At 41.5% G+C, this 16,428-nt stretch overlaps 1 protein-coding gene across 4 annotated transcripts in view; it reads right to left on the bottom strand.

The window, feature by feature from the left end:
• Nucleotides 1-12,971, bottom strand: part of tmem19 (transmembrane protein 19) — a 32,283-nt gene extending 19,312 nt beyond the window's left edge. Inside the window, exons 1-5 of one of the 4 annotated variants that reach the window (XM_086009328.1) lie at nucleotides 12,745-12,971; nucleotides 12,360-12,506; nucleotides 9,104-9,217; nucleotides 4,487-4,624; nucleotides 1,300-1,554 (exon numbers count right to left, since the gene is read on the bottom strand). In XM_086009328.1, the coding sequence (XP_085865454.1) occupies nucleotides 1,300-1,554; nucleotides 4,487-4,624; nucleotides 9,104-9,217; nucleotides 12,360-12,447 (595 nt within the window). In that variant the 5' untranslated portion in view covers nucleotides 12,448-12,506; nucleotides 12,745-12,971. Of the gene's footprint in view, nucleotides 1-1,299; nucleotides 1,555-4,486; nucleotides 4,625-9,103; nucleotides 9,218-12,359; nucleotides 12,507-12,710 lie in introns of all 4 variants that reach the window. The other 3 variants (XM_086009327.1, XM_086009326.1, XM_086009329.1) reach the window with 3 other exon arrangements.
• Between the last annotated feature and the right edge of the window lie 3,457 nt (nucleotides 12,972-16,428).

Genomic DNA, 16,428 nt, shown 5'->3' on the forward strand with positions numbered 1-16,428 from the left:
GGAACTTGCTGTGGGAAACAGCAGAAGAAAATCCTTGTCGTACAACTAGGGTTCCCAGATCAACAGGGATTCGTGTTTTGGACAGATACCCTATGCCAGCTAACAAACAGCAGTAGTTAAGGAAAAATATTCCCTTAAGGTTAGATAGGGGAAATCAACCCAAATCAACAAGAGAGGCAGACATGCCAGTGAAACTAGTAGGGCTAGAACTTAGGCTGAGAACTTAATATTTCGGTTATAGAAATGTTATGCTTTATTGTAATTTCATAATACAAGCTAACTGCAAATAATAAATTAATTAGGAAACACCTCATCATTAGCAAAATGCAACAAGATGCCACACAGGTTTTTTCTACATCTTTCTCTTGATCATGTACAGCAAGATTAAATAGAAAAATGTCTAAACCTAAATACACCCAAGAACTTTTAGAAAAGAGATCCATCAGGATCTAAGACACTTGTACTACTCCAGTGCAGGGTGTGTTGACACACCACCACCACTCTTTTGGCTGATGAGTAACTATGATGAGTAATTATGATGAGTAACTATGAAAGAATGTGTAAAAGGATCTCAAAACAAATGCAAGTGGACGTAAGGCAGGGATATCCAAGTTTTTGTTGCTTCATGGGCCATATAGGCGAGCACCATGAAATTTTACAGGTTACATATAAAAGATAAAATCCATGTTGCCCATTAATTTGCTATCTCAGGTTGCTGACACAGATCTTAGTGTTTTGATTTAGGACCAATGGGGCAGCAGCACCAAGAACAGCCTTTTCCAAACCTTCAGAGTCACAAAATTCCAAACTAACGAATAAGAACTATAAATGCAAATAGGACTGAATTACGTGGATTTTGTGGGCTGGATTGCCAGGGCTCAGGGCTACATTTGGCACACGTACCACAGTTTGGACACCCCTGATTTAAGAGGGTGGCAATTGTGTTACCAGGAATGCTCATGCATGATTATGCTGCACCGGTGAAAGAGTTTAGTCCAATTTGTAGGAAGCTATCAAGTTTTAAAATCTTAAAATTTGGCACAACTTTTAAAAGTTAATATCACATGAAGTATTTAAATAATAATGTGCTATTTTAGAATCATTGACGCAAATGAGGTTAGGTTTCACAAATTTCCACAGAATTCTTAATTTATTATTCCATGAAGTTTGGTGAGGACATAATTTTTCTGCTTTTACAAATATACGTTTTTCTGCGTCAAATAAATATTACAAGATGGGAATGTTATACAGGAACTAACTGGACTCCAGCATCTTTTAGAAAGCAATGTGGATTCTTACCAATGGGAACCTTTTCCCAGGTGGTTATCAGCCTTGGTTGGTTCTTGCTGGCGACACTTCCTATCTCTGATGCCCAGGTATCCCCGGAACTACAAGCCAGAGCTCCCAGGAGAGACAGACACATCCAAGAGGCAGTGTACTGTTTAGAAAAATCTATTGCAATTTCTCCTGGCCCATTTTCAATCATATAAAGTAAGGCAATCTCTGTAGGAACACCTCCATTACAGAATACCTGTATCCAGTTCCTCTGGCCACCTGTAAAAAAAAAAAAAAAAAAAATATTGGCATAAACAGATAAATCATAGGTGAAAACAGGTACAGAGAAAGTAATTGGATGGAAATGCTCATCCAAATAGTTACTAACATGTGTATGCACTGAATCTCGTTCAGAAATAACATTCAGATTTATTTGCAGTCAAAATTATAATAAAACAGGGTGCAACACTCTTAAGCTTCCAAGACTGGATTCAATTAGGTAGATTTAGGCTGCTGAAGGTGCAGCCATACTTCACATTCATAATTTTGCTCTTCAAAATTAGAATGGGCCTTTCAACAAAGACTTTGTACCACACTTAAATCTATGATTTTTCTTCCATTTCATTATCCATTCTGCTTAATTGTGCTGCTCACAAAATGGTAATAACAGTAATTAAAATAAGTTTAATCACCGAGAAACTCAAAAAACACATTTCCCCCCCCCCCCCCCCTCGAGTCTTCAAGCCCACATACATAGGCAGTTCGTCTTCAAGCCCACATACATAGGCAGTTCCTCAGCTGAGCTGATGGGCTTTTCTAAAGCCTCCACCTGCTTGTAGCAAAGTAATATCTCGATATATTGAATTTTATAGTTCCAGTCAGCTGCAGTCACAAAGAGGTCAGTTTAACCTCACCTACTTGGTTGGAAACTGACAGGATAAGATTGGCTGCCTGTTGTACACCCAGTCGTATTTTACTTACCATTGAAGATTGGTACTGGCCTACTCCTGCTCACCTGGCTCTTAGCCAGCCTCCAACTCTGCTACAAATACTATTAACTGCATTCCCAAACTGGATTCGACTACAAATGCTATGGTAGATCGCTGCGTTATTCTCCATTGTCAATCTACCATTCTCCTGCTCTCCAACTCTCAGTCAGCATCCAAATGGTCAACTAGAGACTGGAAGTCAAATCAGTCAGTGCTACCCTATCTATACCATTCAATTCATCTGTTTGAAATTGGCATATTCAGTGGCATAGGAAACATTTGATCTGTGCTGCTCTCGTTAGTGGATTTCTTCATTTTTGCTTCGCTCTTTCACTCGGAGGCTATAAGTAAGGGTTGAAGGAGCTCAAAGAGCTGGCTGTTGGCAGAAATGGAAATTGGCGTGGAGATTGAAGAGAAGAAACAGCTTCTTTACTCATTCTTCCAAACATAACCTCAAAAATAAGTCCTTCTGCTTGAAATAACAGGACTGAGTCATTTATGTGATTTAATGACACAAACAAATGTGTGCAGTTCTCCTGATGAGTGGTGCTTGTGTAATCAATACTGATTCCAGCCAATTAGGAAGAACCAATAACACTGCCAACCTCCAATGCTTTTAAAAACACATTAAAAAAACTGGTTCTCTGACTCCTGTGACCGAATTAGAAGCTTAGTCATCCTCTAGTATGATGTAATCAGTATGCAGTACGGTTATATAAACGTCCTGAGAATCAACATTCCTGCATCTTCACTGACAAAGTTTTGAATATATAAAAATTAAATTAAATTTTAAACCAGTAAAGTTATGAACGTTGAAGATGTATCTGAGAATATGGTTGTCTGCAACGACAACTTACAATAATAGAATGCCTTTAAATGTAGTAAAAATGTCCCTGGATAAATCAGAGGTGAAAAACAGACACAGGAAGAGTTTGGGGAGGTGACCAAACACAGAGTTCAAGTGATAGGTCTTGAGGCTTCTGAAGGTAACACAAGGTGGCGTGGCTTCAGGAAAGAGTTAAAGAGTGTGGGGCCAAGACAGCCCAGCCACTGAAGGTGAAACAGAGGGAGGGGTGGGATGGAAGGGAGGCCAGATTAAAAATTGTCACGCATTTCACTTTTACAATGCTGCAGTTCAGTGAATTAACAAAACAGAAGTCGAGCAAATTGTACACAAACTGACTAATTGGGTTATAATTATGGTAAAATGCTTAATCAATGTAAATATTTAAAGAGTTTACAGATAACATAATTGCAATATGTACAGATAGAAAGTGGCAAATGTTGTGATAGAGAGTGGGCAAGAACTTGGCAAATGGAATACAATGTGGGGAAGTGTGAAGTTATCCACTATGGTAGGAAAAACAAAAAAGCAGAATATTTTTTGAATGGTGAGAGACTGGGAAATGTTTGCACTCAGAGGGACCTGGGTGTCCTTGTACATGAATCACAAAGTTAACATGCAGGTACAGCAAGCAATTAGGAATGCAAATGGTATGTTAGCTTTTGTTACAAAGGGATTAGAGTACAAGAGTAAAGAAGTCTTACTACAATTATACAGGGCACTGGTGAGGCCACACCTGGAGTACTGTGTATAGTTCTGGTCTCCTTATTTAAGGAAGGATATACTTGCCTTAGATGGAGTGCAGTGAAGGTTCACTAGGCTGGTTCCTGGGATGAGGGGATTGCCCTATGAGGAGAGATTGAGTAGTCTAGGCCAATATTCCTTAGGGTTTAGAAGAATGAGTTGTGATCTAATTGAAACATATCAAATTCTTAAGGGGCTTGACAGGGTTAATGCTGGGAAAATGTTTCCCCGGCTGAAGAATCTAGAACATGGGGTCAGTCACAGAATAAGGGGTAGGCCATTTAGGACTGAGATGAGGAGAAATTTCTTCACTCGAAGGGTTGTGAATCTTTGGAATTCTCTACCCCATAGAGCTGCGGATGCTCAGTCGTTGGGTATATTCAAGACAGAGGTCGATAAATTTTTAGAAACGACAGGAACTAAGGGATATGGGGATAGTGCAGGAAGGTGGAGTTAAGGTAGAAGATCAGCCATGATCTTGCTGAATGGTGGAGCAGGCCCAAGGGGCCAAATGGCCGATTCCAGCTCCTAGCTCTTATGGTGCTTTCAGGTTTTCTATTTATTTGCATTATCGAGTAATCAACAGAAGTGATTTATGATTTGTGCATAAAATGATATGGATTGGCATCATTACCTTCCTTATATTCTGCATCCAAGCGCCTCTTCGCTTCTGCCTTCCATTTTGTAAGTTTAGATGAGCTAACAAAAAAAGTTAGCAATGCAGAGAAGAAACTGAAGTTGGCAATTGTAAGGATGAATCCCACAATCAACGCTACAACAAAATTTGTAAAATATATTATTGTCATGCAAAGAAACTGATTTTCCCTGAAGAATTCTGCACTAAAAACAGAGATGTCCAATAATGACATACCCATAATTACCAAGAACGATTATGGTTAAAAATAAGACAGATAAACTTGGAAAATAATAGCACTGTTGGAGAACTACTAACACACTGTACTGTTGGAAACAAAAATTGCTCTTCTGAAAAGGTCAATTTTAATTTTCTACCCTAAATCATATGCAATAGCAACAATTTGGACATCCCACAAGTCATCTGAACTGCTTATGACTGTTCAACAACTTTTCTCCATTCCTTCAGAGAGTTTGTTCTTCATGTACATTATGAAGTTGGAGTTTAATGAAAAAAATGCAATGTAGATTCACTAGTGTTGAGAGGACATAGTTATGACAAGTAACTTGAAAACCTTCTCTGTTTCAGTTAAGGTTAAGTGGGGATCCGCTAGAAGTGTTGAAGATTCTGACAGGGTTTGAGGGGTAAATAGTGAAAAATTATTTCCACTGGCTGCTGAATTGGCAAGGATCATAAATTTAGGATTAATATACAGGAAACTTTCTGGTATCCGGCACTGACGGGACCGAGCTGGTGCCGTACCATCAAAACTGCCGTAGAAACCAGCGCTAATGTTAAAACATACGGAGCTTTTGAGCTCTGAGAATCAACAAACCCTGTTGCTTAGCAACAGCTTCAAAACAGTCGGCTGCAGCTTAAAAGCATCTCTGTAGCTAAGCAACAGCTTCAGCTAGACCTTGCAGAGCCTGACTGGAAAAAAAAAGCAACGAGAAGTAAAAAAACTTATAGGAAACGGCTCTGAATTTTGCCGGTAGATAGAGCTTTCCGGACATTTAACCTCTGGTTAAAACGAAAGTTTCCTGTAGAAGAATGGAAGGGGTATTAGAAGACTTTTTTCCTCCACACAAAAGTCTTAAAGATTATTAACAAAGACGGAATCCCTTGCCACAAGGGTCTATTGAAACAGAATCACAAAGTTTATGATGGAATTAAACACAATTTTGGCATGATAGACCAAATGGCAGCTTCCTCTGCTCTACAAGATGCACTGCAGCAACTCGCCAAAGCTTCTTCGGCAGCACCTCCCAAACCCGCGACCTCTTCCACCTAGAAGAACAAGTGCAGCAGGCGCATGGGAACACCACCACCTCCAAGTTCCCCTCCAAGGTCACACACCATCCTGACTTAGAAGTATGTCGGCCGATCCTTCATCGTCGCTGGGTCAAAATCCTGGAACTCTCTACCCAACAGCACTGTGGGAATACCTTCACCATGTGGACTGCAGCGGTTGAAGGCGGCAGCTCACCACCACCTTCTCAAGGGCAATTGGGGATGGGCAATAAATGCTGGCCTTGCCAGCGACGCCCACATCCCATAAGTGAATTAAAAAAAATTATAGTCTCAACCTCAAATTTCCCAGTTAGGAACAAAGGAACAGGAATAGGCCATTCAGCCCCTCAAGCCTCAATTAGATCATGGCTGACTGCTAGAAGAAAAATAAAATGTTGACATACAAATTAACTTGCATTAATATAGTGCCTTTCACATCTTCGAGATATCTCAGTGCTTCACAGCCAATGAGTTACTTTTGAAGTGCGTCATGGATTGGCTTGTAGACAAATGCAGCAGTCAATTTGCAAATAGGTGGAAAATGATTGTAACATGATACAAGTAGGTCATGAAACAGATTCTGGACAACTCACAGCACACTGGAAGAACTTGCATAAAAAAAGGCTGTATAAATAATAAAATAAAACAGAAAATGCTGGAAATACTCAGGTCAGGCAGCATATGTGGAGAGAGAAACAAAGTTAATGTTTCAGGTTGATGACCTTTTTAAACTTTGTTTCTCTCTCCACAGATGCTGCCTGACTTGTTGAGTATTTCCAGCATTTTCTGTTTTTAGATCAGATTTCGACCATCAGCAGTATTTTGGTTTTGTATATAATAAAGATGTTCTGTCATTATAAAATACTTTTTCACAACACATTTTAGAAGTCACAAGCTTTAAAAGATTAAACCAAGCTTAAGGAGTTAAAATGTAAATGGAAAGTAACTTGCGGTATCAAAATAAATTTATGAAAAAGACTTTTGTTTTAGACTATCGAGAACAACATGTACAGGTAGACTACCCTTTATCCGGACTTCCGAAAACCGAAACCCTCTAAAAACCGAAGGTTTTTTCGTTCAGCGTAAGTCGTGCGTACGACTTACGCTGAACGAAAAAACCTTCGGTTTTTAGAGGGTTCCGGTTGCGGAAGTTCGGATAAAGGGTAAGTCGTGCGCACGACCCCCCCGCCGACCCCGCCAGCCCCGACAACCCCGCCAGCCCCGACAACCGCCGACCCCCCCGCGGACCCCGCCAGCCCCGACAACCGCCGACCCCCCCGCGGACCCCGCCAGCCCCGACAACCGCGGACCCCGACAACCGCCGATCCCGCCAGCCCCGACAACCGCCGACCCCCCCCCGCGGACCCCGCCGACCCCGACTGACTTACGCTGAGCGTCAGCGTAAGTCGTGCGCACGACCCCCCGCCGACCCCCGCGGACCCCCTTCCGAAATTCTCCTTTATCCGAAACTCGGCTGGTCCCGAGGTTTTCGGATAAAGGATAGTCTACCTGTACTGCATCAGTTTCCAGAAATGAAGAGTTTGATTATACTGCATTCGTTGGGAACTCAGCCAATGTGGTATAGCATCTTGTATCTTTAGTATACTGCATTATCTTCTGATTTACACAGTCACATTTATATTTATGTGCATCCAAAACCACTTTAACATGGGTGTAAAGTGATGGTATAAAATTATATACAATTTCACTCCTAAATGCATAGTCACCAAAAACTGTATTTATGGGATTGGTTAATAAACCACCACATTATAGACTTTAGTTTATGAGAAATTGTTATTTATAAAACCCTGAAGCAAAGCTGTATTTTAAAAGAAACTAAATACTTGTACTTGCAAATATATAATTAACACTTCAGAAATATTTTAGATATCTTTCAAAGATTCTGCAGTGGTTCTGATTAAAAATTCATAAATATTACTATCTATCCATTTTCTACAAACTTAAAAATAGTCCCTCTTCCACGCTGTCCTCCTTACTCAAACAGATATATCAGAGGATGATACAAGTGGTAATGTAGCAGCATAGGTAGAATGTTGGTTGATTGTCAGGAAATAAAGGGTCAGGGTTAATGGGCATTACTCAGATTGAAAGAGGGTTGCAAATGGTTTCTGTTCTCAATCTGATGGCATGAAAATAGGGAGCTTAACAAACAGGAGAACTGTTGGATATACAGGAAACTTTTGTTTAACCGGAGGTTAAATGTCCGGAAAGCTCTATCTACTGGCAAAATTCAGGAGCCGTTTCCTATAAGTTTTTTTACTTCTCGTTGCTTTTTTTTCCCCAGTGAGGCTCTGCAAGGTCTAGCTGAAGCTGTTGCTTAGCTACAGAGACGCTTTTAAGCTGCGGCTGACTGTTTTGAAGCAACAGGGTTTGTTGATTCACACGGAGCTCAAAAGCTCCGTATGTTTTAACATTAGCGCTGGTTTCTACGGCAGTTTTGATGGTACGGCACCAGCTCAGTCCCGTCAGTGCCGGATACCAGAAAGTTTCCTGTAAACAGGTTACTGGAATAAACAGACAAGAATCACAGAGCACAGAAGGAAGCCATTTGGTCCATTGTGCCTGTGCCTGTTCTTTGAAAGCTATCCAATTAGTCCCACTCCCCTGCTGTTTCCCCATAGCCCTGCAAATGTCTCCTTTTAAATAGGATTTAATATGGAGAAGTGTGAAGTAATGCATTGGAACAACAAGGAATAGAAGTATAAACTCAATGGAAATATGTTGAAGCTTTCCCTAACAAAGCTACGACAGACACAATGGGCTGAATGGCTTCCTTCTATTGTGTGAACTTCTGTGTATAGGATCAGTGTCACTGTCAGTGGAAGAGTTAACAACATCCAAATGTGCGAGCGGGAGAGAAAAAGCGAGCGGGAGAGAAAAAGCGAGCGACTTGCATTTATATAGCACCTTTCACGACCACTGGATGTCCCAAAGCGCTTTAAAGCCAATGAAGTACTTTTTGAAGCGTAGTCACTATTGTAATGTAGGAAACACGACAGCCAATTTGCACACAGCAAAGTCCAACAGCATAATCTGTTTTAGTGATGTTGATTACCATTGACCCTTTATTTCCTGTCAACCAACATTCTACCTATGCTGCTACATTACCACTTGTATCATCCTCTGAAATATCCATCATCTGTTTGATTAAGGAGGACAGCATGGGAGAGGGAGCAATTAAGTTTGTAGTTGAATACCACTCCGTATATTAGATGGCATAACACGGAAACACCTAGTGGTAATGTAATAGAAACAGAAAACATAACTAAATTATCAAATTTTAATATTTTAAGGTTGAAGCTTTACCTCCAACAGCTCCACTACGATCAAGATTTTTCTTCTTTAGCGCATGTGAAGTAATAATTAGTGGAACTAACACAGAAAACAGCCATCGCCAGGGTGACACAGGTCGCAAAGTACCTAAGGAAAGAAAAAGCCAACTCTAATAGAAGAAATGCTGAATGTCTTAAATGTCACTGACTGCCTTGTGAGATACACGATGTACAATGATCAACTCATGAATCAGGATTAGTTCCACTCATTTTACTCAGGAGTAGGTTTCAACAAGTGTTGTGTTACGATATATATAAAGATATATTATTCGGTATAAAATTCAATCACCAAGTTATATTTATTGTGGTTTTTATAGTGGTTATAGTGGTTAGCACTGTTGCCTCACAGCGCCAGGGACCCGGGTTCGAATCCAGCCTCGGGTGACTGTCTGTGTGGAGTTTGCACATTCTCCCCGTGTTTGCGTGGGTTTCCTCCGGGTGCTCCGGTTTCCGCCCACAGTCCAAAGATGTGCAGGTTAGGTTGATTGGCTATGATAAATTGACCCTTAGTGTTAGTGGGGTTACGGGGATCGGGTGGAATATGTGTCGGTGCAGGCTCGATGGGCCAAAATGGCCTCTATCTGCACTGTGGGGTTTCTGTGTGTGATTCTGTGATATTTATCAGGATGGCAAGACACAGGCATTCAATCATTTTCTAAAAACTATTATTGCCAGAAGTTATCCTTATCACTGTCCAATACCCCACTTCCATCATTACAACCACTTTCAGAAGGCTTTCGATAAGGTCCCACATAAGAGATTAGCGTGTAAAGTTAAGGCACGTGGGATTGGGGGCAAGGTACTGACTTGGATAGAGAACGGGTTGGCAGACAGGAAGCAAAGAGTTGGAATAAACGGGTCTTTCCCCCCCCCCCCCCCCCCGAGTGGCAGGCAGTGAAGGATCGATGCTAGGACCCCAACTATTCACAAATAAATAAATAAATAAATAAAAATATATATTATATATATGGGAATATATATTAATGATCTAGATGAGGGAACTAGATGTAATATCTCCAAGTTTGCAGATGACACAAAGTTGGGTGGGCGTGTGTGCTGCGAGGAGGATGCCGAGAAACTCCAGTATGATTTGGACAGGTTGGGTGATTATACTGCATCTGCCATGCATCTGCCCAATGTGGATAAATGCAAGGTTATCCACTTTGCTGGCAAAAACAGGAAGGCAGATTATTATCTGAACGGCAATAGATTGGGAGATGGGGAAGTGCAACGAGACCTGGGTGTCCTTGTGCACCAGTCGCTGAAGGTAAGCATGCAGGTACAGCAAGCGGTTAAGAAGGCAAATGGTATGTTGGCCTTCGTAGCGAGAGGGTTCGAGTACAGGAACAAGGATGTCTTGCTGCAGTTGTACAGGGCCTTGGTGAGACCACATCTTGAGTATTGTGTGCAGTTTTGGTCGCCTTATCTGAGGAAGGATGTTCTTGCCATGGAGGGAGTGCAGCGAAGATTCACCAGACTGATACCTGGGATGGCAGGAATGACGTATAAGGAGAGATTGGGTCGATGGGGCTTATACTCACTGGAGTTTAGAAGAATGAGATGGGATCTCATTGAAACTTATAAAATTCTAACAGGACTAGACAGACTAGATGCAGGAAGGATGTTCCTGATGGCAGGGTTGTCCAGAACCAGGGGTCACAGTCTAAGGATAAGGGGTAAGCCATTTAGGACAGAGATAAGGAGGAATTTCTTCACCCAGAGAGAGTGGTGAACCTGTGGAATTCTCTACCACAGAAGACAGTAGAGGCCAATTCATTAAATATATTCAAGAAGGAGTTAGATATATTTCTTAAGGCTAAAGGGATTAAGAGATATGGGGAGAAGGCAGGGACAGGGTACTGAGTTTGGATGATCAGCCATGATCTCATTGAATGGCAGAGCAGGCTCGAGGAGCCAAATGGCCTACTCCTGCTCCTATCTTCTATGTTTATACATCATGTGTGGTGCATGCCAAGATGGAGAATGGTAAGGAAAGAGAGGGGTTCCAACACTACACATTGATATTCAGGAATCACACAAGGGGCAGTATTTGTGGACATAAATGTACATTGCCAAGATCAATGTCTTAGCAACTCTGATCACAGCAAGGCCACGTAAAATTAAAGGAGCGCTTTTACCTATGGAAGAAAATTTGAGAAAAATAATTGAAGACAAACGACAGAGAAAAATAAAGCAGAAGGCAGGGGTTAAATACTTCTGTTTTCTGGCATAGGAAGACATCAAAAGTGGGCTACACAGCAACACAGCCCCATTATTCAGATCAAAATCAATTCCTAGCTGACAAGACCCTCTTTTTAATAATTTAGCATCAAAACAAAAATCAACAGAGTGCGACAGGAAATGAATTCTGCGGATAAAGAACACAAAAAAGGTTGTTTATGGGGAAAAATTGATATTTAGAATATTAATAAAAGGAGCAACAGAACAGAACAAAGAAAAACTGGACAATATTCCCAATATTAAAAATCTTCTATATTTAATGTTTTAACTTGAAAACCAAGCAGGAATGACAAACTAGGTTAATTAATTAAGTAAATCTTCATTTTGTGTATATTTTGTTACACAATGAAGCACAAGTATGAAATGCAGATATGATTACAATGTTGTCGGCAGGCCTGGTGTAAGAGTATCGATACCATACACAGGAAACCATTAGCTTATAAAAGGTAGGATATTGTGGGTGCAACATTCTTCATTCATCACCTCAAACTGCTCAGACCACTATCACCAATAACAGACTTCATCTTGGTGTTACATTATTCAAAAATGCTCCTTCCATTCACATCAAAAGTTTAAAAGAACATTTAGAATGGTGCTGTGGTGCCTACTATTTTCAGTTCAGTTGAACCGTGTGTGAAAATCTAACAAACCAACCATTATGCTTTTCCTGAAACCATTACCATGTTGTAATTAATCTACTAGATTCTAAAAGGTTGTTCTTTAAAAAGGCAACTTGTTTTTATAATAAATATATTTTTCTTTTAATCAAGTACACATTGTAGAAAGTACTGGTAATTAAATGAGAGTGCCCTTACAAGCCGAGTGTAATCCGCAGCAAATTCGAATGTGATTCACCACGTTGTGGTGTCAAACCCTTGAAAAGGTGAGCTGACCTTCGGGGTTAGTAAGCAGTTTTAAAGCAATCACATGCTTAATATCCAACACATTTTATGGGTAGTCCGTGTAATAAAAGGGAACAATCCACTTACCATAATAAGTACTTACAGTCATGGACACAATCCAGAATGACAACGATATGGCCACGATCAAACTCAAGGTGACAATATTCCCCATCATGTTTACTAATTCATTGTCTGACGAGTCCCGATGAATGATGCGTACATTCACAATCGTACCTAAAGCCATAGAATAAAAGAAAGGCAGCTTGCAATATTTTTGCTAACCAGCGGGAATGAATAAAAACCAGACAACAGATTGTGCGAGTGCCTGATCCTTTGGTAAATTCGCGTTCAGGATTCGGTTTTAAATTATGGTTACAACTGCTTGGGTCGCGCTGACCCAGTAAAGCCGGACGCCCATTCGGCCTGTGTTCACAATACCTCTGCTGGTGCCAGTTTGGAGAAACATTATTACCATTTTCCTCTCACTGTTTGCGGACAAACAGCCTGCGATGTGGAGAGTATATGTACACACACAATCAAGCAGCAGGTCCAACCTCACCTCTCCTCTTCTCTTCTCGTCAACCGTACAGTTCAGGTCACACCCCTTCCTCGGCCCAAAACCAGATCAGCGCGACTCCGACTCCGGCTCCCATTAACTCACTGCTCTGACCGCCCAACAAATGACACCAACGCCCGGAAGAGGCACCAGTAACTTCCGCCAATTTCTGACCAATGAGGAGAGCGTAACTGACGGGAGTCTGACCGAGCGCCCTCCTCAGGCCCAGCAGCGCAATACCACCTTCGCAAAATGAGGAGTCACCAGATTGCCAATAGGACTGGTGTAAAATTGTTTTTTTACTATGGGTACCTATACTGTTAATATTATTGATTTATCTGTAAAATTTACCACTGCATTTATACTGTTAACCCTAAAGCTGTTTTTAAGGCTTTGTTTTATTGCGGCTAATGAATGTAATGGATTTATTATGTAATTGATGAGTTGTAACAAGTACTACCATATTTAAATATAAATACGTTTAATTAAAAAAAATACCACTTTCGCAAAATGAGGAGTCACTAGATTGCCAATAGGACTGGTGTAAAATTGTTTTTCACTATGGGTACCTGTACTGTTAATATTATTGCTTTATCTGTAAAATTTACCACTGCATTTATACTGTTAACCCTAAAGCTGGTTTTAAGGCTTTGTTTTATTGTGGCTAATGAATGTAATGGATTTATTATGTAATTGATAAGTTGTAACAAGTACTATCATATTTAAATAATAAATATGTTTGACTCAAAAAAAATACAATTTTCATATTAAAAGCTTATAATGGAGTGTCTAGTTTGGCTATCCATTGGATGACCTTCTGAGATGCCAAATGAGGTGCCTTCCGCGCAACAGATCTTACTGGGCTAGGCTGATGCGATGTGTTCCACGGTCTGGGACTCGTGGCCATGGTCGCACTTCGGGTCGTCCCTCATCTTCCACTTGTGGCGGCCGCATCATAGAATCATAGAATAGAAATTTACAGCACGGAAGGAGGCCTTTTCGGCCCATCGTGTCCGCGCCGGCCGACAAAGAGCTATCCAGCCTAATCGCACTTTCCAGCTCTTGGTCCGTAGCCCTGTAGGTTACGGCACTTCAAGTGCACATCCAAGCACTTTTTAAATGTGGTGAGGGTTTCTGCCTCTACCACCCTTTCAGGCAGTGAGTTCCAGATCCCCACCACCCTCTGGGTGAAGAAATTTCCCCTCAAATCCCCTCTAAACTTCCTACCAATTACTTTAAATCTATGCCCCCTGGTTGTTGACCCCTCTGCTAAAGGAAATAGGTCCTTCCTGTCCACTCTACCTAGATCCCTCATAATTTTATACACCTCAATAAGGTCTCCCCTCAGCCTCCTCTGTTCCAAAGAAAACAACCCCAGCCTATCCAGTCTTTCCTCGTAGCTAAAATTCTCCAGTCCAGGCAACATCCTTGTAAATCTCCTCTGTACCCTCTCTAGTGCAATCACATCTTTCCTGTAATGTGGTGACCAGAGCTGCACGCAGTACTCTAGCTGTGGCCTAACTAGTGCTTTATACAGTTCAAGCATATTAGACCATCGTCTATGCCCTGTGGGGAGCTCATGACAACCTACATGTGGTCCCCCTGTTCACCAAGAACTTGCCAGCTAATGTCACCAAGAAGACGACTGAACGCCCAAAAGCGGCCTCCCGGTCTGAAAAGCATGAAAGCAGTGTAATGAAAAGAACTTGCATTTATAAGAAAGAAAGACTTGCATTTATATAGCACCCTTCATGACCTCAGGATGTCTCAAAGTGCTTTACAGCCAATGAAGTACTTTTGAACTGTAGTCACTGTTGTAATGTAGTGAAGGCAGCAGCCAATTTGCGCACAGCAAGATCCCACAAACAGCAATGAGATAAATGACTAGATCATCTGTTTCTTAGACACTGTTTGAGGGATACATGTTGACCAGAACATTGGGTGAAGCTTCAAAGTGCCGTGTGCCACAGAATAATCTATCAGAAAACCAGTGTACAGGGCAAATGTGCGAATCAACTCTGAACTCATTTTTCTGCTCCCATTTGAGCCCCCGGTGAACGGAAGCGGTATTTTTTCTGGAGAGAGAAATCGTTCAAACTGAAATAATATATAGGGTCCTCCATAGTCCTCAAGCGCTTCACAGCGCCTGGATTACTTTTGAAGTGCAGTCACTGTTGTTATGTAGCAAAGGTGGCAGTCAATTTGTGCACTCCTGCAATATGATGAATGGCCAGTTAATCTGTTTTTTGGTGGTGTTGGTTGAGAGATTTATGTTGGTCAGGACCCTCAGCGAATTCTTTAATTAACACCATGGATTCAAGGTGGGTGTCGCCTTGGCTCAGTGGCAGTCTCTGAGTTTGTAGGTCATAGCTTCAAGCACCACGCCAGAGGCTTGAGCACATAATCTGGGCTGACACTTCAGTGCAGTACTGAGGGAGTACTGCTTTGTCGGAGATGCCATCTTTTGGCTGAGATGTTAAACTGATGTCTGCCCTCTCAAGTTGGCACAAAAGATCCCATGGCACTTTGCAAAGAAGAGCGCGGGAGTTCTGGTGTTCTAGCCAATATTTATCAACAACAACAATGTGTATTTATATAGCGCCTTTAACATAGTAAAATGTCCCAAGGTGCTTCACAGGAGTATTAAAAGACAAAAAATTTGACACCGAGCCACATAAGAAGAAATTAGGGCAGGTGACCAAAAGCTTGGTCAAAGAGGTAGGTTTTAAGGAGCGTCTTAAAGGAGGAACGAGAGGTAGCGAGGCGGAGAGGTTTAGGCAGGGAATTCCAGAGCTTAGGGCCTCAGCAACAGAAGGCACGGCCACCAATGGTTGAGCAATTATAATCAGGGATGCTCAAGAGGCCAGAATTAGAGGAGCGCAGATATCTCTGGGGGTTGTGGGGCTGAAGGAGATAACAGAGATAGGAAGGGGTGAGGCCATGGAGGGATTTGAAAACAAGGATGAGAATTTTGAAATCGAGGCGCTGCTTAACCGGGAGCCAATGTAGGTCAGCAAGCACAGGGGTGATGGGCGAACAAGACTTGGTGCGAGTTAGGACATGGGTAGCCGAGTTTTGGATCACCTCAAGTTTACGTAGGATAGAATGTGGGAGGCCAGGCAGGATTGCGATGGAATAGTCAAGTCTAGAGGTAACAAAGGCATGGATGAGGATTTCAGCAGTGGATGAGCTGAGGCAAGGGCGGAGACGGGCGATGTTACGGAGGTGGAAATAGGCATTCTTAGCTGCGGATATGTGGTCGGCAGCTCATTTCAGGATCAAATATGACAAATATCCCTCAACCAACATCACTAAAACATATTATCTAGTCATTTATCTCATTGACATTTGTGGGACTTTGCTGTGCACAAATTGGCTGTCTCGTTTCTCTATATTAGAACAGCGACTACACTTCGAAAGAACTTCATTAACTATGAAGCACTTTGGGATGTCATGAATCCTTAAATGCAAGTTTTTTTTTTGTTTTACGATGAGATCTATTACATCTTCTTGCACAGTTAGATGGGCCTCAGTTTAGCATCGCAATGTTTCAAAAGATGAATTGTTGCATAATACTTGGAGACTCCTTCTCAGAGAGCT

This window comes from Somniosus microcephalus, chromosome 16 (genome assembly GCF_052327205.1).
Source record: "Somniosus microcephalus isolate GS21.2 chromosome 16, FLI_Smic_1.0, whole genome shotgun sequence".
Classification (NCBI taxonomy): Eukaryota; Metazoa; Chordata; class Chondrichthyes; order Squaliformes; family Somniosidae; genus Somniosus; species Somniosus microcephalus.